Raw genomic sequence first — 23,372 nt, 5'->3', positions numbered from 1 at the left:
ACTACACATTTTTCAAAGCAGGTTTTAAACAAACAGGAAACTGTGTAGCCCATAAGGAGGCAGAGGAGTTACGAAAGCAAAGTATAATTTAGCAATGTAATTATATACCGTAATTATACAAATTTCTTTTCAAATGGGTGTTCTCAACAGTCTAATGAACTTTTGCACCTCTATGCTGCTATTACGTGTAATATGTGTATTTTGAAGCCAGGCGCAGACGTCACATGCTTTTAAAAACACATTCTAAAATTGTCTGCTCATTCTCTTGCAGCTACTGTATGTATCTTTATGTTTGGGGACAGAGTGGCAATGCACCGACCATTGCAATATAGAAGCAGGGCTGGATTAGGGGCCTGTATATTAGAATTTGTCTATGCTTCAGAAGGTTTAAAAAAAAAAAAACAACAAAAAAAACGGCTATATACATTAATACATAAGGTAATCTGTAGTGCAAGGATAGAGTTATTCAGAAACATAAACAATCTGCACGGAAGCATAATTTATATACATTTATACACTGTATGGGTACCTTGTGTTCAAACCTGCTTGCTCACTAGAAAATAAGATTTATGTCAAAACATCAGTATAAAAACAAAACATTTATATAATGTAGAGTTGTTTCCTTACTTGCTATTTTTAGAGTCTATGATGGGACTATATTTGTAGGAGCCTGTTGCTCCATGTACCCACCTGTTAATTCAGCTTTGTGTATAGAAGACAAAGGCTGGTTTCATGCCATTAACGCAATGGCATATTTTTTTAAGATTGTTTTAGTAAGATTTGTTTTCACATATTGAGTGCTTTACCCTCTAGCCGAATGTCTTGGAGCTTTGTCAAATGAAGGGTTAATCCCTAGAAGAATAATACTTCCTTTCTCTCTAGCTATAAACACTGCACCGTTATAATGCAAATAAAGCAGTAGCTATGCACTTTGACCATTTTAGTACCAAATTAATGCTGCGTAACCCTTCTGCAGATATACAACTGACGTCAGTCTGCATAGTTTATGGAGATAAACTGATGTACGTACATATTAATAAAAAAAAAAGGCTTATATGGCTAATTTGCTGATTTGAAGTAGGTATTTGTTGCATATTTTGGTGAGGGGATAAAGTAAGGGAACAGTGGGCACAGTTTACTTCAAATCAAATATGATGTAGGCAGTGATTTTAAAGAAAGGTTCTGCAATAAGTTACCTATTCTTACATAACCAGAGTATGCCTTTTTATGTTTATCTCTATATTCAACATTTTATCTGTGCTCTCCAGCTGTCCTTCTACTTTTCTTTTTCTAATTTTTCTTCTAACCTTCTAACTTTTTTTCTTGATTTTCTGCTTATATTTCCTATTTTTTGTCTCTTTTTAGGTGTAGCAAATTGAGCATGCTCACGCCCAGGGCAAGGAGGTTTAATCTTAAGGCAGGAAGTCTGATACAGAAGCCCATGTATACACAATAGAAGGAATGAAATGCAGTGTTTCTTTTGACAGAGGACTCAGAGCAGCACTACTTTGAGGGTTTATTGGTATATTTAGGTGGACATTTCTGATCAGGCTTACTTAGTTTTAACCTTTCCTTCTTCTTTAAGTAGCTCAAAAATGTACCACCATACCACCCAAAGCCACCCCCTGTTGGGAGGTACGTGGAAGTGCTTGTCAGGTGATAGTTACATGGAAACATTGTTTTATTGCAAATCTATGGGGATAGGAGGCTTCTACTTCACTGTCACCTTTCCTACACATCTCGTGCACATCAAAATTGGTGCTCAAAGTTCCAGAAATAGATCATTGTAGCATTGCCCACTGCTCAGGGACGGAAACGATCCTTCACTTAGGCCCAATTTCACTAGGTTGTTGTGAGCCCCTGTTATAATCAGTATTTCATCGATGGTTGCAGCTTTAAAGTGGATATGCTAGAAACTTGAAGAAAAACAACAAAAAGTGCACAAACACCTCATTGCCATTGCTATGTAACAAAAATGTAAAGTTTATACATAAGAATTTTTTATTACTTACTCCATCCTAATTTTATTTTCTTACTGTGAATAATCCAATACATTACTTCATATTTCTAGTATCGGCCAGTTAGACCGGTCTGTCAGGTACTCACAGCAAGAGTGTATTAGTTGCAAGGAGGGAATAAGTTAGGCTTAGCAATTCACAAAAGGTTAACTATAAACAAGGCTGTCAGGCTGGTTAATAAAGATTACTTTTTTTTATTTTCACATCATCTACAGTTTACTGATTTTCAAATTATTTTAATAGTCCCTGTTTAAGTGATGCTGTCTGCTCCCATCTGATGCAGAAACAGAAGTCTCAAAATTTGACAATTGGAAATCTGAAATAACTTTTTCTCAGAAAATCAAGCTGTCTTTTCCAGTTTTTATTTCTTTCCTATTAATAATAATGGTTTAATTATAGTTTTTTTCTTATTAGCAGAGGCAGTAAAATACTGGTGGTAACTCCACCTGTCCTAATAATTTTCTCTCCCTCCCCAGTCTACTTCTTCATCTTATCTAGAGACCTCTAAATGACTCTTAACTGAAAAATAAACCCTGTCTCTAGTTTCTATGGTAACTCCAATGCGCTCTAAATTCTCTTCAGATCAGTATTCGCATTGCCTGTATGCTGTTTTTCACATAAAAAAGGAAACTCCTCCATGCTTTCCTAGTCTGTTGTCTCTGAGCAGCCTGCATGATTGTTGTGTCAAATATTATTAGATATAGCTAATGTTCATTGCACCACAAACGCAGAGATGCAAAATATTGGCAGCAGTTCTATAAATTTACAAATTAATGGTTCTCTAACTTATCGTATTGCTTAATGACAGTGAGAGATCATGGGCTGTTCTAGAGTGCTGTCAATGGTTTATAATATTGTAAATCAGCAAAGGAAAGTAAGCTAAAGATAGGGTTACGATAGGGCTGTCACCTTCCTCCCAGCTAACTCTGGGGGAGAGGCCAGGCCATTAGTGATTCTCGACCTGCACCAGACCCTAACACGCCCGCACCGACCCAGGCCCGCTGCTCCCCTTTATTTATAGACCCGCACCCGCCCCACAGTGACGTCACAAAAGGGGCGAGGCACTGCAGGCCATGATGTGGCGGGCATTGTGTAGCAGTGAGTGGTAGCATAGAGGTGGTGTTGAGGGGCAGGACTATGCCCGGTTTTCCTAATTTGAAAATTAGTTTGTCACTGTGAACTGGAAGTGATGTCACACTGAATGGACAAATATTGTGCAAGTTGACCATCCATGCTTATGGCCTGATAGCAGTTTATTTGTCCAGTGGCCTGCTCAATCAGATTTGAAAGGAAATTATAAAAAACTGTTAATCAGCAGATGAAATTTGCAGTCTGGACAGACTGACTGTTGCAGTTGACTCTTGAGGTCACATACATGCCACGGAGAGTGGGCAGTATTGTAGACTGAAACGACATGACCATATCTACACATTTATGGCTTCCCTGTAAAATTTGTATTTGGTCCCAGTATCTGTCACTCTTTTAAATAGCTCCGATTTCTTGTTGAGTTTCACATGTATTTCATGTGTATCACTTAATGTTCCACAATTTCCAGTAGACAGGACTAATTATGATCATAACTAATTTGAGCATGTAATGTGCAACTGTAATCACACTTGGACCTGGTATGTGTTGTCTGCAGTTGTTGAATACAGGTTTAGTTACACTGATTAAGGCCTGGTCTGGCGCCTTGTTCTGGATAGTACAGGCAGCTGCAAGTGATTTATACTTTTAAAAAGACTTTAAAGCTGACGTTTCACAGCAGTAGAATCCCATCTTATCATTCCAGTGAATGTTTTATGATGATTTAGCAAACCATCATGAATAAGAAGCTATGTGGCTACAGCAGGGATTCACTGTATTCCTACAGTATGGCTTGAATCTTGCTATCACACATATGATTGTGTCCCACTTTTAATTATTGGCTCAAGGTTGGGAAACACTGAGAAAGGGAGAACAGGTAAGCTGTGTACAGCCTCTCATAGGGTGCTAACTATAGCTTGGTGTACAGAAGAGATGTCCTTAAAGGAGAAGGAAAGGCTAAAACGAAGTAAGCTTTATAAGAAAGGTCTATATAAAAACACGATTAAACCCTCAAAGTAATGCTGCTCTGAGTCCTCTGTCAAAAGAAACACAGCATTTCTTTCCTTCTATTGTGTATACATGGGCTTCTGTATCAGACTTCCTGTTTTCAGCTTAAACCTTCCGTGCTAGGGCTTGAGTATGCTCAGTTTGCTCCTCTCTCCTTTCCCCCTCCCTCCTCCCCTCTCTGCTGTAATCTGAGCCCAGAGCTATGAGTGAGCAGGGAAAGACTCAGGCAGGAAGTGATGTCACAACAAGCTAATATGGAAGCTGCTATCCTAAATAAGCAGAGAGTTACTAGAGCCGTTTACTCAGTTATGGTAAAGCATTCTGCAGAATAAATATAGCTTAATCTATTGGTAATAAACTGCTTCGGTAGCTTTCCTTCTCCTTTAAGTAGCTGCAGTTGTATTACAACTTTTGTATTCCTTTACCCATAGTATGACGGAAAATTTGTTGACATAGAATAAGTGCATCTGAAACAAGCTAGGGTTTCTTACGGGAAGTTGTGTAAAATCCAGTTTAAGGGAGGAGTTTCAATCTTTTTTATTCCTTTGGTGTCCAAGGAGGAGTAGAGAAGGGGAATGTGTTGCTAGGATTACTTTGTTTGGGCTAGATCCAATATGATAGTTCATTTAGAAGAAAAGGATAATCAAGGTAGTGGGTGAACGGATCTTAAGCTCCACTAAAGTGTGTCAGTTATATTTGAGCTCAGTGTGAATGCACTGTGGAATAGGTCATTATATGTTACAGAAAGCTCCTGAAGTTGCCTGTCTTTGCCTGGGGGTTACTGGTACTGATAGATCCTTATGTGGCTCACAGAATCCATAACGTAATATTAAAAGATTTCACCTCAAAATTGATATATCAATATGCTTATTTTTGCTGCTATGATACATACCACATGCTATCAAGTGTTTTATTTGGTAACTGTCTCATAACCTGTTGTGGCACACTGCTTCAAAAACAAATAGTATTTGTTATTAAAAACCTCTGCAGTGTACTCTACAAATTCTTTAGTGTTCAAAGTGTAGCCAAATGTGGACAAGCAAGTATGTTGTACAGCAAAAAAGAGCAATCCTGAGCAGCCAATGAATGAAAATATTTTGCAGGCTTTTTTAGTCTGATGGAATACAGGAAAATAAATAAGCCTGGTATGTCAGTTATGGTCTTTTGTTTATTGCAAACTGCAGTCTCCACACCAGTTCATGATTGCTGATTGACTTGAACTCGGCTTTGTAAGTAAAACTGAAAAACTGCATGGAAATTAAAGTCATGAATGGCAATATATCAGGGCAGGTCAACTGTAACCCCTGTTTAACTCCTCTGCACTATCCAAACTGGGAATATGCTGTGTCTGCAAAATATTTTTTTCTGTTCATGCTGGGGTTATCCATCAGCTGAACTGATTTGCTTTAGCGCTCATTGTTGGGGGGGGGGGAGTAAAGGAGCTATCGGGGGCCTCGGCGACACATATTATGGAAATAGCAGTCATTCTTCTGGGATCTCTACTGCACAGTTTGCTTTACTGAAAATTCCTTTAAAGCTCATATATTCTTTGATTCCCTAGTGGAAGCATAATCCTAATTTTCCTTTAGTTTAAGGGCCTTTTGTGTTCACTACGGTGCCTGGTTTTCATCATGGGAGTTTTTAAAGTAGACTTATTCATGTAATAGCTTTTCTTCATGAACCCCCTGATCATTGACAATGGTGAACACTTGCAAGTTGTCCATCTACTCATTAGCAGTTACTATATGTGTGCCTTACTCACTGCAAGGCAGATTTTGTGCTCTCTGTATGCAGCACCATGAGAAACTACCAGCACTGGATAACAAGAAACTCATGTGCCGTTATGACACCAGTACACAAAAGAGGTAAAGCACTTTATATGGTCTGTTTTTTATGTTATTAAAAGGGACACTACAATGTATGTATGTATAACTTTATTAGCTCTGTTAAGGAGCTGCAGCACTATACTGTGCTGTCTTAGTTAACATGAGTTTTATGAATGGTACTTGTGCTGAACATACTTCTTAGGCCAGGCAGATAAGGCACTTTCTTCTCCGCTGTATCTGTGTCATGGAAAAAAGGCTGATCCTCATCCTTCTGCCTCAACTCTTCTGTCCACTGACAGGCATGTGCACAGACTGGCAGATTATATGGCGTGTAAAGCATACTTCCATGTTTCTGTGGGTACATCTACCATATCTGTGCATTAACATGCTGATGCCATGCCTGTCAGTGCACACTGATGTTAAGGCGAAGAAAGCATACATACATAGTAACATAGTAAGTTAGATTGAAAAAAGACACACGGATAGTTGACCCAGAGGAAGCCCCTCCAATTTGCCTCAGAGTGGGAAAAATTCCTTCCTGACTCCAAAATGGCAATCAGTCTAGTCCCTGGATCAACTTGTACCATAAGCTATCTTCCCAACCCCTGTATTAACTCACTTGCTAAAAAGCCTTCCAACCACTTCTTAAAGCTATCTAATGTATCAGCCTGTAAGATTGATTCAGGGAGAGAATTCCACATCTTCACAGCTCTGTAAAAAAACCCTTACGAATATTAAGACGGAACCTCCTTTTTTCTAATCGGAATGGATGACCTTGCGCCAGCTGGAAAGATCTACTGGTAAATAAAGTATTAGAGAGATTATTATATGATCCCATTATATATTTATACATAGTTATCATATCACCCCTTAAGCGCTTCTTCTCCAGCGTGAACATCCCCAATTTGGCCAGTCTTTCCTCATAGCTAAGATTTTCCATAACTTTTACTAGCTTATTTGCCCTTCTCTGTACCCTCTCTAATACAATAATGTCCGTTTTGAACAGTGAATCGCCAGTTTTTTTTCCAGCCTATATATGCCAGTGCAGACTTCTTTGGGAGCCTCACATTGCACTTTGCATCACTGTATATGGCACTTTCTTACTAATTGTTGTAAATTCAATTTCTACCCGGCACATGTATTCATTATATAATTCAGTATTCTTGCAGCATAGCAACAAATGCTGTACACATTTCATTAAATTACCTCTCCCACTCTCCTTGGAATATCTGTGTGCACACGTGCATGAAATCAGGGCGGCTCTAAGCCTTGCACTCCTCTTGTCTTTTTGTTTAGAATGAGGGGAAAATGTTGTAATTATCTTTCCCTAGTGAAGGTGAACTGTCCCCTGCCAAATACTTAGTGATGCATATCAAAGAGCCGCTCCAACAAACTGTTTCAGTAACAACTATCAGTAGTTGTTATAAGTAAATATTATTTATAACATAGTTCTAAAGAATACAGGAGGCCAGTGCATTATCAATTGCTGGAGATTTGGATAGTAACAGGATAGTATATAATGAACTTGCTAGGGCTGGATTGTATGAATACCAAAAATAAAAAGAGGCTTTCATGAAATGTGTATCTTTTACACAACTCGAACGCGCGACTTCGGAAAACGAATTGCCGCGTGTGATTAGTGCCGGCGTTTTTTCATTTTAGCCGGCGGAGAGTGAGGGAAGAGATTGGTGTAAATCTCCCCAAAACGCCCAGTGTGGCCTGACCCTAACACTTATCCTTTTCACACACCTCCCCAATTTTATGCTGATTTTTTATTTTGTTTTGTGTTGTTACTTACTGTTTGTGATTTTCTTGTTGCCTTTATTTTGCTTTCTCACACAATGCCCTGGTTTTGTGGATTAACATACTAAACAAAGCATGATTGATTTTGAGATGATTATAATATTTAGATGGATCAAAATATGGTTATAATTAGAATGTCAGAAGAATATCTTAATTTTATTAATTTTCTTTATATTTTATAATAGTCTAGCAATTTTAATTTACATTTAGGGGTCTAGAACCCCATGGAGGGTAGAGCAGCCCCAAATCAGATGCTTGCTTTCAAACATAGCAGCATAGCAAAGCAGCAAATACTGCCTTATGATTTGTAGGTATTGGTTAATAGATGTGGAGCAAACTTTGTCCCATTGACCCACACTCAACCCAATTACCCCTATCGCAACACTCACCTGCTTACCCGCATGTGGCCCTTCGTGTGAAAACTTGACCCCAGTGCTGGCATTGTGAACCCAAAAGTGACACCACAAAATCATTCATTTCCCTGTAGAGTAAAGTGTAGTAAAGCAGATTTTACAGTTTGTTCCCTCCCCAAATACCTGCCTACAGTACACCTACCTGTAACAAATAGGTGCCTGTGGGTTGCTTCATGGTTGAGATATTAATGATTGTCCAACCGAGTCCTGACCGCATTGTGGATGTTCCTTAGGTGCCCAACCCGCTGAAAGACTCTAACCTGTAGTTTTATTGCTTTTTTCCTTAAAGTGGACCTGTCACCCAGGCATAAAAAGCTGTATAATAAATGTCCTTTTCAAATTAAACATGAAACCCAAATTCTTTTTTATTTAAGCATTCATAGCTGTTGTAAACTCATTTAAAAATCTCAGCTGTTAGTCAAATATTGTCTGCCACTCCTCTATGCCTTAGGCATAGAGGCGCAGAAGGCAATTCATTTCACTTTCCATTCAGCACTTACTAGATGTTACTGCACTCCCCACATTCCCTGTCTCTCTTTACCATTTAATTGTGTAACCAGTGCATGGGGATGGACATCAGAAACAAGTTTTTGAGATGATGCAAGGTTTGCCTTAATAAAAGTGTCCACAAAATGGCTCCTACCTGCTTGTATATTTATGAATTCCCAGACCGAAGGAAAACCAGATTCAGATCATTTTACAGTGTAATTAAAGTTCATTTTGCTTGACTAACATGATAAAATAGTATTTGGAATGATTTTTTTTGGGTGACGGGTCCCCTTTAACAAGGAATATACAGTATACTTGTTTTGCAAAGGTAATGCATTTAAATCTGATGTGTTTCAAACATTTTGATAAGATAGTTTGCATGGGTAATGTAAGGTATTCCCATGGACACACTACTGAATTCTTAGGCAGCTAAGGTAACAAGGTTACTTGTTAAATTATGCTTAGACATCTAAGATGAGAGCGGTTATGAGTGTAGTTGTTTACCCTCAATATCCACATGTAGTGGAATATACTGAATAAACTGGAGTGTCCACAAGATTTTCCATTTTGGTTACATGTGAATGCATGATATACCTGTGAAAATCTTTTGATCATTTGGTATTGGGAAATAGCAAAATACAAATATGTAGTTATGTTACTTTCAATAATCAGCTACTGCCATACTTTAACCAAGAAGTTCAGGGCCATTGGCTGAAGTCAAGATCTCTGGAACCATCAAGGAAGGGTTAAGGTAACCACAGACGTTAAGATTTGTGAAAGATCTTTTCGTTATCACGAACGTTAAATATGTGATTTGTCCATCAACAAAAATGTCCATTTCAAGCTATATACCTGTAGCCTAGTTGAAGCTAGGGAAACTGTGGGTAGCTGCCTGTTTGGCCTTGCCATAGATTTCACTGTGAACAATAAAAATCAATTTTCTGACAGATGATGGATGAAAAAATCGTTAGATGCACGATCGTTCGGTGCCCACTAACCTCATGATGATTTGTCGGATAGTACTAAAATTGGTCGTAACATTAATGCCCAACTTTAGGGAGTGGAGTAAGTATAAAGAAAAGAGGCGTAGATATGAAACATTCTGCCCCAAAGGTAGAAATTCAAGTCCTAAGAAAACTTGTCTTGGTGCCTTCCCCCAGGCATTTATTGAGTAATATATACACTGGTTGTTGCCTGGAGTGCACACACATCTACAAAGGCTGCTGCATTCTGTAGCGCATTGACGTAAGTCAATGTCACTTGATCCAGCATCTTCAATTACTCTGTTTTTTGTCTTGAGGCAAATTTTGCTTTGATAATTTATGTACCTGTATATGATTTATTACATGGGTAATTTTTTTTTTATCTTGAGGGCTAAAATCTTGAGGTCATTCAATCAACAAAAACATTAGGAAAGGAAAGATATTTTTTGAACATCTAAAATGTTGTTTTATCGGTGGTTATTGACAGATGACTTTTTTGTGCAGTCAAAAAAAAAGCAATGTGGTATTTTTAGCATTGATAATTCTTTGATTATGTCAATAAGATTTTTGGCATAGTTGTCAGGGAAAAATGCTATGAAATTAAAGTATTCAGTGTGTATTTTCATAATGCCATCCCATAACATTAATGGCAGATTAATAACACTTTGTTAACACACAGGGGCTTATTTAACATGCAGTGTAAAACTTCAATGGTCATAGCAACCAATCAGATCTTTGCTTTTGTTTTCTAACTTGTAATTTACTGTTGAAATCTAATTGCTGATTGGTTGCTACGGGCTGCATCACCAGTGATGTTTTACACAGCATGATAAAAATGCCCCTTAAATTATGTTTCCTCAGTTGCCTCATTTCTAAAAGCAGATCAATGTGTACATTTTTCAGATCCTGTTTCACTCACTGGTCATATGAATCCAACTTATATGAGAACAATTCCCAAAGTTTGGGCTTGGTCCCCAGCCTTTGGCAAAGGATAGGCACCCAAATTAAACATAGATTTTGTTCTCAAATAAATCACTTATTGGATTCATAAGTCCTGTGTGTGCAGATTTCTAACATGGTGTTTGTTTATATACAAGCATGTGGAATGCACCCGGTTTTAATCTTTTGCGGACTTATATATTTACTTGTGTATATCTATATAAAACAGTGTGTAAGTGCCTACACTCTTAGGTGGTTGCATGGACATAAATAAAATTCACCGAATAATTCTTCTCTTTCAGAAAAAGATTTATAAGTACAAAAAAGTGCTGAGCAACCCAAATCGCTGGGAAGTGGTGCTAAAAGAGATAAGGACCCTGGTGGATATGGCACTTAGTTCGCCACTTCAGGATGACTCAATTCATCAGGCTCCACTAGAAATTATCTCTAAATTACTCTCAGAGGTGAGCAGTAGTTCCTTGTAAAATACCTTTGTGGATTAGGTGACAGTTAGCACTAGTGCCACCATTAGTTTGAGATAAAACGCTAGAGCTCCTTGAAGGCCCAGCCTGTGATCTGTAGACTCTGGTTCTATTCACTCTTTATTCTGTCAGGTCCATTCAGACTCTTTTGTGCTGCACCCTTAGACCAAGCATGTCAGCTGAACAAAAAATGTCATCCTTATATATGTCTCTGGAGTTAAATGAAAAGATTCTGTGATCTTGTATGGATGCCATTGTTATTGAAATCATTTTAAAATATTTCTTTGCCAATAAGATCCACCACTAATCTGTTTAAACACAGACATGTCAGCATTCTTATGGTTATGAGCTTTACACCAGAAATCAGAATGGGAGAGTTAATCAGTGTAGACTTTCTAATTGTGTAGCAGAGCAGATGTTAGTGCAGTTGCGGTACTGTTTTTTTTATCTTTTGTTTTTGTTTTTTTATAAATAATGTTTTGTTGCTATGTCCACACAATTGGAGATAATGGGTTATGATTTATTCTTGCAGAACATTAATCTAACCACTCAGGAGCATGAAAGCATTATCGTGGTAAGTGAAAGCCTTTGATATTACCATAATAGCCCTTTCATTTAACTTGTATATTGCTTGGTTGCTAATAAATTGCAAGTCTGTTATATTGGGTAAGTGCCAATAAGTCAATTGCAGTTGTGCAAAAGCTCATGAAGTTCATGTACTGAAATGTACCGATGTATAGTGTTTAAAAATCTTTCCACACCTTGCAGGGACTTTTACAAGATGGCTGTTTCCCATAGGGTAGATTTATGGATCTGTGTTAAACTGCATCAGTGTAGTATACTATATCAATCAGATACTTGCTTTCATTTTTTTGTAGACTGTTTAAAGCTGCACCTACTGACCAGTTACCTGTGTTGTATAAAGCACAACAGGATAGGACAGTATAAAAATAAATCATGCTATATAACTGAAATTCTAAATTATGACAATCCAGGAAGATACACTGTAGCGTTCATTTACAAAAATGCACATATTAGTGAAATAGATTCTCAGGTTAACACTGGATTCTTTTTGTTCTTGTTAAACACCAGTAATTATGTTTCGTATTCATTTTAAAGTGACCCAAACTGACACAGATTCATATTTTGTTTTACAGTAGAATATATATTCTAGGTTTAGTTTTATAGCATCTCAGTAAACAGAAGATCGGTGGGATAGTCTTTCAACTTATATTCATTGGGATAGTCTAATTCAATCCTCCATAGAAATATTCCTTTCTTAAAGGCAGGGTCGGATTGGCCTGCCAGAGTACCATAGGATCTCCCCATGGGCCACAGGCAAAAACAATTCCCATGGGCCTCTTCTTATTTTCACCATAGTAGTCCTATGTGACACCTGTTACATATAAATGTTTTAAGCGTGGGCCTTTATTGTCAGACTCAGTCCATCACTGCATAGGGGTTGTATTGATAACCTTTGCCCCATGAGAGGCGAGCAAGAATGAGTAAGGAATCTATTTTCTGGTAAGGTAGGGTTTCTCTGCACTTAATATATATTTTTGATTCCATGAAGCATTTTTTTGGCCTCTCTTAACACAACATAATAAATTAAAATTTGCCCCAGTATAGGAAGTTGGCTTGGTTAAAAATAATAGAATTCACTGAAATCTCCAAACTCACTTCTATTTACAATATACAAAGGCTATAGGAATTTATGATGAAATCATGTGTTATGTTTTCCCATCAAGCCTTAAAGCATTCTTTTTAAGTTTATCCAATGGAATGTGTTAAATGTTCCTGGGTCGATATTGGCACAAGACAAAAGATAAAGCACATTAATGGGATGGAAATGCTGGCTAGTATGCAAGCAAATGTGAAGTTGTTTATGCAAATATACATAAAGATACTGTTATATGGAATTTTACTTGTAAAGTGGCCAATTAAAAGACAAAAAAAACAACACCACAAAGTAATTTATTATACAAAATATAAAAGCAGGCGAACAAAGAAGCTGGCAGAAACTTGATCTTTTATGTACCCTTATGCTTACAGCATATACAAAGCAAGTTTGCTTTAATGAGGGTCTAAAGGGGGTAACAAATTGGTTTGATGACCTTGAATTGAAACACATGGCAGTGAGTTCAATAACATGATGCAACATTTTGAGGTCCCAGTTCTTTCACTACATAAATTAAGTCTTTATTACGTCTTTAAATCAATAAATATTGTAATTGAAAAATCTTCACTGTAAGGTCCTCTTCAGGACCAGATTTGCCACAAAGGCCCAGGCCTAGGGCAGCAATAAACATATTGATGGGAAAAGAAGTTTGGCTCCCAGGTCTCTTAACCTGCCTCCATGTGAAGGTATAGAGGCATTATGTGAAGGTATAGCGACATGCAAAACTCCCTATATAACTACTATATAGCAAACATCTTGCTGGGCAATTAGCCCTTATCACAGTTCCATTTAAAAACGAATATATAAAAGTACATTCTACAGGTTAACTATTTTCCGTGTCTATGCTTGATTTATAAGTAAATGTGTTCAGTATATCCAGTAAAATGCAGTTTAGATATCTGCAAATTAATCCACATACTCAGTTTAAACATAAACCAGCTGATACCACCTTTTGGTAAAAAAAGGAAATAATACATTCTCTTGAATTTAAGAAATGTTTTTCACTCCTTACTTGTAAAATCCCCTACTACAAGTCTCCCTAACCTCCCTAAAAACAAATAGGCAGCTAGTTGGCTTTCCAACCCCTGACACCTTGTCTGATGTTAGTGAAACTGCCAACGAATCGTTAATGTGCATCAGAGACAAAATGATGGAATTTAGGTAGCTCCACAGAACATACTTGATCCCCCACTGACTTCATACGCTTAACCTTAACAAGACTTATACTGTACCAGATTTGCATTCAAATTGATTTGGCTGTGCTAAACAGTGTGAAATAATGAATAGAGGCTTTACGTGCCTATAGGTATGTGGGACCTTGGAACTCATAATATTGTTGCATTTTTCAATTAAAAAGTACAGAATCTCTTATAACACAAAGGTTTTAATGAATTGTATGACTGAAGGGACCTCACTATTTATAAGGGTATTTTGTGAATTATAATTGTCACAGTCTAACATTCTAGAACTTTAAACATTTGCAGTTTTACATTTAAAAGCGTAATACTAAGAACGCTTCTTCAGTCTTTCTGCAGCTTCGCAATTGAAGAATTTATTGCTTCTTCTAGTCATCTACAGCATGATAATGAAACCAGCAAAATCAATTCTTATTTTTTGTAAAAGAATAGTCAGTTGTTGCTCTAGCACTAATTAAAAAAATCTTCAAGCTTTGCAAACATACAAAAAAGACCTGTAGTTATGATAGGCTGTAACCTCCCTTCAAACCAATGAAGGACTAGGCTCCCTCCTCTTAATCAATCCCAGTTTTTCATTTTATTTAACACAAAGCCTGTCTTTATCTGTGTGTAATTTGGTTGTAACAAATATGTATAAGATAAATTATACGATAATAATGATTTGACTATACACATTTGAGATAAATACAAATGTTAATAGTTTATACAAAAATAACTGTTTTCAGTTATCCAGAGATTTAAAGTCACATGACTTTCAAATCTTACTGGTAAACCTAATCCAAATCCTAACATTTTTGGCTGGATTAGTATACTTCAGAAATTGTTGGGATTTGGATGAATCCTGGATTTTAATTCCCACCAAAGAAATTTTACCAAATAAGTCTAAAAAGTCACTGTTATTTGATAAAAAAGGCCCTTTCTACATTGCATTTGATCCCCTTATTTACATCAGAGGATAGAAATGACTTACTGGGGAGTTTAAAGTGCAAACATTCCACATTATGTCTATATTATGGATAATAATCACTATTGATAATGTCAAATGTCCACACTGTCATGAAATCGTAGATGCCGTATGGTTATTGGATATATATCTTTTGCTTTTCAGGCAATTGCTCCTCTTCTTGAAAACAATCATCCTCCCCCTGACCTGTGTGAATTCTTCTGCAAGGTAAAAGGGATTTTTTCAAGTTTCTTTAAGTTTTACTTAAAACGAACCTTATTTAAAAGTACTTATTTAAAATTATGTAGATTTACAAATCAGTAATTGTTCAACCATGTCCTTCTACATCAGACCCAAAGGAAGGACGGCACTCAGATCAAGCAGAAAGCTGGTTTATTGCATTGAATCCCGAAACGCGCAAGGCGTGATATCTCTGCAGAACAATGCAAAAAAACAGCTTTCTGCTTGATCGGAGTGCCGTCCTTCCTTTGGGTCTGATGTATTTCAGCAGTGGAGATGCTACGGACTCAGCACCCAAAGAGGAATAAAGAAACAGTTTTGGGGTTGGTTGCTTAGAGCGGTCCCTTCGCTTGGATTGAGGTGTTTGGCATGCCCTTCTACACACACCTTTCCATGCCTGTACTTCTATTACCATTCAGTTCATGTTACATTTTACAAAAGCACTTGTGGACATTTATTTACCTGTCCATAAAATAACCAAATTCTATTATTATGACTTGCATGTTCACGTATATTCTTTCATTTCAGCACTGTAGAGAACGCCCTCGTTCTATGGTGGTTATTGAGGTGTTTACCCCAGTCGTACAAAGAATTCTCAAACACAATATGGTTAGTCATTCTTTTTTCCTTGTAGAATGGGTTTGGTTTATTTCAGGTTTATTGTTATATGTTCCAACTGGAAGGAAGCTGCCAGCAGAGGCTGCAGACCTAATGGCATGCAAAATGATTATTTCTTTGTCGTGCAACTTTGTTGCATTTAATATTAAACTTAAATCCATTCTTATGCTATCTGCCATGTTGTCCTTCGTGAATATGCAAACAAAAATAGTCAGCACAACCTTATTAAATCTTCTTACTTTTCTTTGGATGGGTGCAGGTTCTCCAGTGGCCACTTTCCACCAGCAAATGCAGTCAAAGTACGATATGAACAGCACCACAATTGTAATTGAAGTTAAAATGCCTTTATTGCTCAAGTGACGGGCATTACCGCAACGTTTCAGGCCTCATTTGGCCCTTTTTCAAGACACAATGTTTTTCTTTGCATCTGCTTACTTTCCTAAAATATTCCAGTTCCTTACATATTGATTGAAAGAGACTTGTACATGCACAGTTAACAGGTGTGAGTTCACGACAGCCATCTTCCGGCTCTTCGGTAATCGTCGGGATGAGATCGGCACTTTGGCAATTTCAGTGACTTTCGGCACATGCGCAGTTGTCGCGAAACAGAAAATTGTTCCAACTGCACATGTGCCGATATGGCACTTGCTTCCCGAAGATTACCTAAGAGAAGAAGATGGCTGCCATGAATTTCGCTGTACAAAATCTGCACTGAGGGGTAAGGGGCATTTGCCTGGAGTAGCAGCTAGGCTTGGGGGGGAGGAGGGAGGGGGTCTATATAGGGTAGGGGGTAGGGGTTTTTTACGGTTGAATTCTCCTTTAAAGCAAATATATTCTGTCAATGTTTGTCTTCCCTCCTTTCCAAGAGAATTGCAATCGGAGAAACCTTCACAATTCTATCATTAGATGTAAGATAAAAGAAAATGAAACACAAATCTGAATATGTTCTGTTAATTAAGGGAAATTGCAGCTGGAGAACCTTTATCTCCCAACATCTATTTTCTGTTCATCATTATGGTTTCTATAGTGTTTATTCTTTTTAAATTTTTTTTTTACTTGTCAAGTTTATGCAGAACAAATATAGCAAGAGTCCTGACAAGAAGGCCACAAACTTGGCTCTTGGCTGTTTCCTTAGACATGTAAACACGTTGCACAATTTATTTTTTGTTGTCAACAAAAATATCCAAGTCTACAGATCTTACCAAAATCATGTGCTGCTGCACTGCTAAAAAGCTTATTAAACCTTGATCTCATCAAATTTTAGCAACCATAATTTTTGATATAAATGTATTAAAGATACAGAACCAGATGTGAATGGTAGAATTCCTTAGGGTTGTGATAGCAGCTGTATTTGATCAATATCCATTATTTATGTAAATACATATATGTATATGTAGTATATGTGCTTTTTGCACTTTGAACTAGTGATGTGCGGGTACCAGGCCAACCTTGGCACACCAATTGTGGGTGTGTTCGGGTTGAGCCCTTCTGCCTGCTCTCTCCAACCACGACCTTAAACTGCAGGCTTTTGCCTTCCTCTTTATAGGCTCGTGCCCGTCTCTTTTGTGACGTCATTGTAGGGACAGGTCGGCGTGTCTTTAAATTAGGCAGAAGGCGGGTGTGGGTAGTATTTTTCTTGACCCACACATCACTACTTTGCACTAGCTGGGCCCATGTGCCTCTCCCTTTGCAATCAGCTATGAAGCCAACTCTTGTAAAAAGAGCCACGTGATACTTCAGATAGACTACTGGGTAACAGGCCAGCTGCATTTACTGCAGTAAACCACTGCTGTAGGCACAGAAATAAATATATATATATATATATATACCTATTTCCCCAACTCAAATTTTTCAGGCATATCAAATTAATTGCAAATATACATGATCTCTTTTAGCAGCTTGGATACTTCCTTCTACTTGCTGGGGGGAGGTTGGGAAGTAACATCATTTAAAGACCACCATTTAAATGTAAAAAAAATATATATTTTTTCATTGTCTACTGTCTACAGTCATTTTAGCCTATATTGTAACATAGAGATAGAGTAAATAAAAAGACTGAATTAGAAACCAGTGACATCTTTTCATCCAGTCTAAATCATGAGTGTATACGTTAAATCAAAGAGGGTATCAATGCATTGTAAAGTATCACAATTTAGGAAGTTATTAACTCAAAATGTTTCCGCAGCGTCCACGTTGACTCTCAAATACCGAAAAAGTTGCAGTAAAAAAAAGACTTTTTCACAAAAAGAATTTTTCCCAATTTATTATGCCCCAAAGCTGTCCCAAGTCCGAATCCGAAAATACAACATCTAAAACCTTCTGAATTCATATCAAGGCAATGGCAGATGTCCCCTTAACCATTGGAAGGTTAATTGAGTTGCTGCTACTTACAAATTCAATGCAATTTTACTTGGAATCCAGTTTTTAATTCTTATTTTTATAATACACTCCTGTCTATAACTGGGATGTTGTGCTTTATGTTTCTAATTATTTGGGGGAAATGGGGAGGAAGAAAATGACTGTGTGTTTAGGCAGCAGCAAGTTTTCCAAACCTCTGTTCTTTGTACAGGATTTTGGGAAGTGTCCTCGGTTAAGGCTGTTTACTCAGGAGTACATTCTGGCTTTGAATGAACTGAATGCAGGAATGGAAGTGGTGAAGAAATTTATATACAGGTCAGTGGCTGGTCATGATTATTTGATTGTTCTGTTTCAGCTTATCTTTCCCACAGCTGTAACCTTACATTTTAAAGCTGCTCTCACCCATTCTTGGCAAAGAAGCAGCTCATTGTGAAATAATATGCATGTTTTTATTGTTGGCATTCCTTTAGGAATCCTAACTGCATGGTGTATGTTTACTATTAAAAATATTAAGATTGCCTATATGTGAAGCAAATTTTCCTCTGTCATGCTGTGTTGAATAACAGATACATCCCTGAAACTGCTAAAAAGCTACATGCACATCGTCATCATACATTCTTAAAACTTGTTTTTTTACCAAAGAATTTCCTTACTACTTTAAACATATTAAATTTTCGTGCATTGTCATACATTTGCCTATTGCTGTCATGTCATATTTTTTCGTTTATTGGGTCCCTTTTATCTTAGCACATGGGATCTGCAACACAGTTTAGAGTAGACATATTTAAAGGAACAGTAACACCAAAAATGTGGTTTAAAAGAACATTTCAGTGTAAAACTGGGTAAATAGATAGGCTGTGCAAAATAAAAAATATTTCTAATATATTTAGTTGGCCAAAAATGTAATGTATAAAACGCTGGAGTGACTGGATGTCTAACATAATAGCCAGAACACCACTTCTTGCTTTTCAGCTCTCTAACTCTTAGGGACTTTAAGGGAGGCCTCATCGGACATAACTGTACAGTGAGTTTGCAATTAATCCTTAGCATGCAGCTCAGATTCAAACAAAACAGTTGTGGCCCATATGGCCCCCCTCAAATCACTGATTGGTTACTGCCCGGTAACCAATCCATGGAAACCAAGGGAGCTGCAAAGCAGGAAGTAGTGTATTCTATTAGACATCCAGTCACTTCAGCCTTTATAAATTACATTTTTTGCTAACTAACTATATTAGAAACATTTTTCATTTTGCACAGGCTATCTATTTACCCAGTTTTTATTTTTATACTGAACAATTCCTATAAAACAATGAAAATATAATGTACTGTTGTCCTGCACTGGTAAAACTGGTGTGTTTGCTTCAGAAACACTACTATAGTTTGTATAAACAATCTGTTGTGTAGCTATGGGCGCAGCCATTCAAGATGGAAAAAAGGCACAGGTTACACAGCAGATAACAGCTAAAACACTGTTGCATCGGACAGGGCTTATCTGTTATGTGCTATGTAACCTGTGCCTTTTTTCCTTTTTGCCAGCAATGAATGGCTGCCCCCATGCTACACAGCAGTTTTTGTTTATATAAACTATAGTTGTGTTTCTGAAGCAAACACACAGCTTTTACCAGTACATGCTAACAGTATAGTATATGTTAATTACTTTAAAACACATTCATTTATTGGTGTTACTGTTCTTTTAACTTTCAGTTCTCATCAACCATCACAAGGCCGAACCCATATTCAAAGTTCACTCTCCAGTCACATACTCTTTAAGGGATAGTTCACCTTTTTAAGCTACTTTTTTTAATGTTATTGAATATGCCATTCTTAGCTGCTTTTCATTTGGTCGTTATTTTTAATTGTTTACAGTTTTTTTTAAAATGATTTATCTTACTCTTTTGCCTTTTTTCAGCTTTCATAAGACTGTTCCTTTGTGAGGCTCCAATTTTATTGTAATTGTTACAATAGTGTTTGTTTAGTTTTTAATGGATCCCAGTGGATATAATTGTCATTGTTGCTGATAGGGTCAGCAATGCAGCATAGTGCTGGCTGACATCAGTTCGTAGTGACATTATCAGTTATAATCGGTGCTTAGTGATGAACAGGGCCGATTTAAAACTCCTGCACCCCTATACACTTTGACGGCTCACTCCAACCTCCATGTCTGCACCTCCATCAGCTTGCACCTCCCTCACATACTCCTGCTACTCCTCCCATTGCCAGCACTGGGGACTGCGCGGTCGGTATATTCAAACTGTCCGTAGTTCAGATGCAGCCGGCGGGTGGCATGCTGCTCCCTGATCTTTGCTGCCCTAGGCATGAGCCTTTGTGGGCCTGCCAAGAAAAATCTGTGCCCGGAAATTTGTATACTATAACAAGTAATGCACCTTCTGTACAATATGAAGATATTAGAGGTCGACTTGGAGTTTCATGACCTGTACAAAATCACTTGCCCTTCAGCCTCATGCCTCAAGTCATGGGACTACTCGTGACTTCTTACATTTTTACAAAATTTGTACATTTTACAAAAGGATGTACATTAGTCTCTTTCTAGAGACTCTCTCTCTCTCTCTCTCTCTCTCTCTCTCTCTCTCTCTCTCTCTCTCTCTCTCTCTCTCTCTCTCTCTCTCTCTCTCTCTCTCTCTCTCTCTCTCTCTCTCTCTCTCTCTCTCTCTCTCTCTCTCTCTCTCTCTCTCTCTCTCTATATATATATATATATGTGTGTGTGTGTGTGTTCGTTTTCATTAGAACAATCTTGTATTCAGTTAATTTCTCCACCCCCTTTTCCTGAAAACAACTTAAATCCTAAAACAGTGTGATTGATCCAGAGTAATGGTATGCGCTTGGGGAAATAATCCTCTACTGAGGTTTCAACAATTGTTGTTATGGGCGCAAGTTCACATTCTTTTATTTAACTATAGGGTACTGCCAGGTGGGTTTGATTCTCAGCCTGCGTTTTTACACCATACCACTGGCCTCTGCTCCCTTCTGTGTCTGCACCAAGAGTTGCTACATCCGTGGGCAGCCAGTTTGGACAACACTGACCTAAATGAACTTTGTAGAAATATATATTAAATGTTAATCATGTCGGTTATCCCCAGTATTTGGCAGAAAAAATACCCGCTTTTTCTGACCCTGAGTTGAGAAGGTCTCCACAACCACAACATTACTCCATCATATAGACAGAGTATACTGTAGTTGTAGGGACTGGGTCTCAATTATGTGCCACCATTTTCTTTAAAATGTAGGAAAAAAACAGTGTCATTTAAGTATTTTATTAAATGCCAAAGAGATGGTTTAGCTTCCATAGAAGGCACTTTTTATTGGGCTGCAATATATCTTTGAATTAAGACCAATTTAACTGCTGTAGTTTCAAGAATTACACAAGACATTTGCAGTGAATGGACATCTACACTAATTAATTTTTTGAGGATTATTGAGGAAAGTTGAAGGATAGTTATTTACAGATGACATAATCCAAATTTAATCTTTTTTTGTTTATTCACAGCATGCATGGTCCAACAGCGAACTGCCCTCATCCCAGGGTCCTGCCAAATGTGGTTGCCGTTTGTTTAGCTGCCATTTATTCATGCTATGAAGAGTTTATCAACAGGTGAGTGAAGTGTGCTACCAGATGTTATATTGAAAAGCAATATAATAACATACTCTCTAGTTCCGCCCTCCCATTCCCTTCTTTCTATTCTTTTTATTGTGTTTTGAAGGGGTTACCAAGTCAATGGTAAAGACAGAAAAGGTAAAGACAGAAATGCATTCACATAAAATTACTGAACACCCTTCAAGTCTTCAAATTGAAGGAGTGTGTTGGGTGTGGGAGTCTGTATAAGGAGAAGGGAAGAGCTAGGATTTACTGCTTTAGTCCCCATTAAAATTCTTTTGCGTACTCTTTGTCTCTGAAGTCTGTTTTTTAGGGTGTACAGCTTCAATGACTAGATGTATTGAGTTATATAGTAAAACTAGGGATGCGCCGAATCCAGGATTCGGTTCAGAATTCGGCCATTTTCCTTAAAATCATGTGACTTTTCGTCACAAAACAAGGAAGTAAAAAATGTTTTAGCCGCGCACTCTTTTTCCCTCCCCCTCACTGATTTGCATATGCAAATTAGGGTTCGAATTCAGTTTGATATTCAGCCGAATCTTTCACAAAGGATTCGGGGTTCGGCCGAATCCAAAAAAGTGTATTCGGTGCATTCCTAAGTAAAACTGGCAAAATTTGCCTTCACTGGTGTAACTATAGAGGAAGCAGACACCACTTTGATTCGGAGAACAGGGGAACCTTCCTCTATAGCCTTCTACTGACTTAACTTTTGTACGTCTGCTGCAATATATTTGCGCCAGGCACCTCAGTAGAATTTGTGTGCAGGGGGGGGCTAAAAGCTAAATTATAATGTAATGTTTGAAAAACTTGTTATCCAGAATGCAGTCAGATTAACTATATTGTTCTATTGAAGCAAACAATCCTTCCTTTTTTACTAACTTGTTTTTCCTTTGTACTTACAGTATGCTACAAACATGTTAATGGCAAAACATTCCCCTTCGAGTTTTTAATGTTTCAATAGATTTTAGTGGCCTTAAGGAATGATACCCTAAATGACCGCATGATCCCATTTCCAGAAAAAAAAACTTAGGCTTCAAGCATTCTGGGTGAATGATTCCATAACTTTGAAGGGAAATGTACTTTTAGTATGATATAGAGATTTATATTCTGAGACAATTTGCAATTGGTTTTAATTTTTTATTATTTGTGGTTTATGAGTTACTTAGCTATTTATTTAGCAACTCTCCAGTTTGCGGTTTTGAGAGTCTTGTTGCTAGGGTCAAAATTAACCTAGCAACCATACATTCTAATAAATAAGAGACAGGAGTATGAATAGGAGAGGCCTGAATTAAAAGATAAGTAATAAAAAGCAGCAATAACAATAAATGTGTACCCTTACAGAGCATTTGCTTTTTCAAAGAAGTGAAATAATTCAAAAACTATGAAAAAATTAAGGCCTAATGAAACATTTCTTAGAATTAGCCATTCTATAACATACTTAAAATAACCACCCCTTTAATAAACAAATGTTCCCAGCACTACCTAATATCTATTCAGAATTATATCAAAAACAAGGGTTAAATGTTATCATGACTATATCCCTTTAGTATCCATAAATAAGTTTATTGCTGGAGAATTTTCTTAGCATGAGATAAATCTAGGTCAAAATCAGATTTGTCCAGTTTAGGCTAGAAGAATTGTATGTGTATTTACTGTCTTGCTTGATATTTAACATGCTGGTC

At 37.4% G+C, this 23,372-nt stretch overlaps 1 protein-coding gene across 3 annotated transcripts in view; it reads left to right on the top strand.

The window, feature by feature from the left end:
* The window catches only part of cmip.S (c-Maf inducing protein S homeolog), a 121,877-nt gene that overhangs the window by 57,946 nt on the left and 40,559 nt on the right, over positions 1-23,372 (top strand). For all 3 annotated transcript variants that reach the window (XR_005960862.1, XM_018260462.2, XM_018260463.2), the window contains exons 4-9: positions 10,865-11,026; positions 11,577-11,618; positions 15,027-15,089; positions 15,630-15,710; positions 18,289-18,392; positions 21,583-21,687. Coding sequence is in view for 2 of the 3 variants with exons in the window: in XM_018260462.2 (XP_018115951.1) it covers positions 10,865-11,026; positions 11,577-11,618; positions 15,027-15,089; positions 15,630-15,710; positions 18,289-18,392; positions 21,583-21,687 (557 nt within the window). In the remaining variant the exon portion in view is untranslated. The remainder of the gene's footprint in view (positions 1-10,864; positions 11,027-11,576; positions 11,619-15,026; positions 15,090-15,629; positions 15,711-18,288; positions 18,393-21,582; positions 21,688-23,372) is intronic.

Source organism: Xenopus laevis, chromosome 4S, assembly GCF_017654675.1.
Source record: "Xenopus laevis strain J_2021 chromosome 4S, Xenopus_laevis_v10.1, whole genome shotgun sequence".
In the NCBI taxonomy this organism is placed as follows: Eukaryota; Metazoa; Chordata; class Amphibia; order Anura; family Pipidae; genus Xenopus; species Xenopus laevis.
Note: the sequence above shows the minus strand (reverse complement) of the source record. Positions and strands in the feature narration are given on the sequence as shown.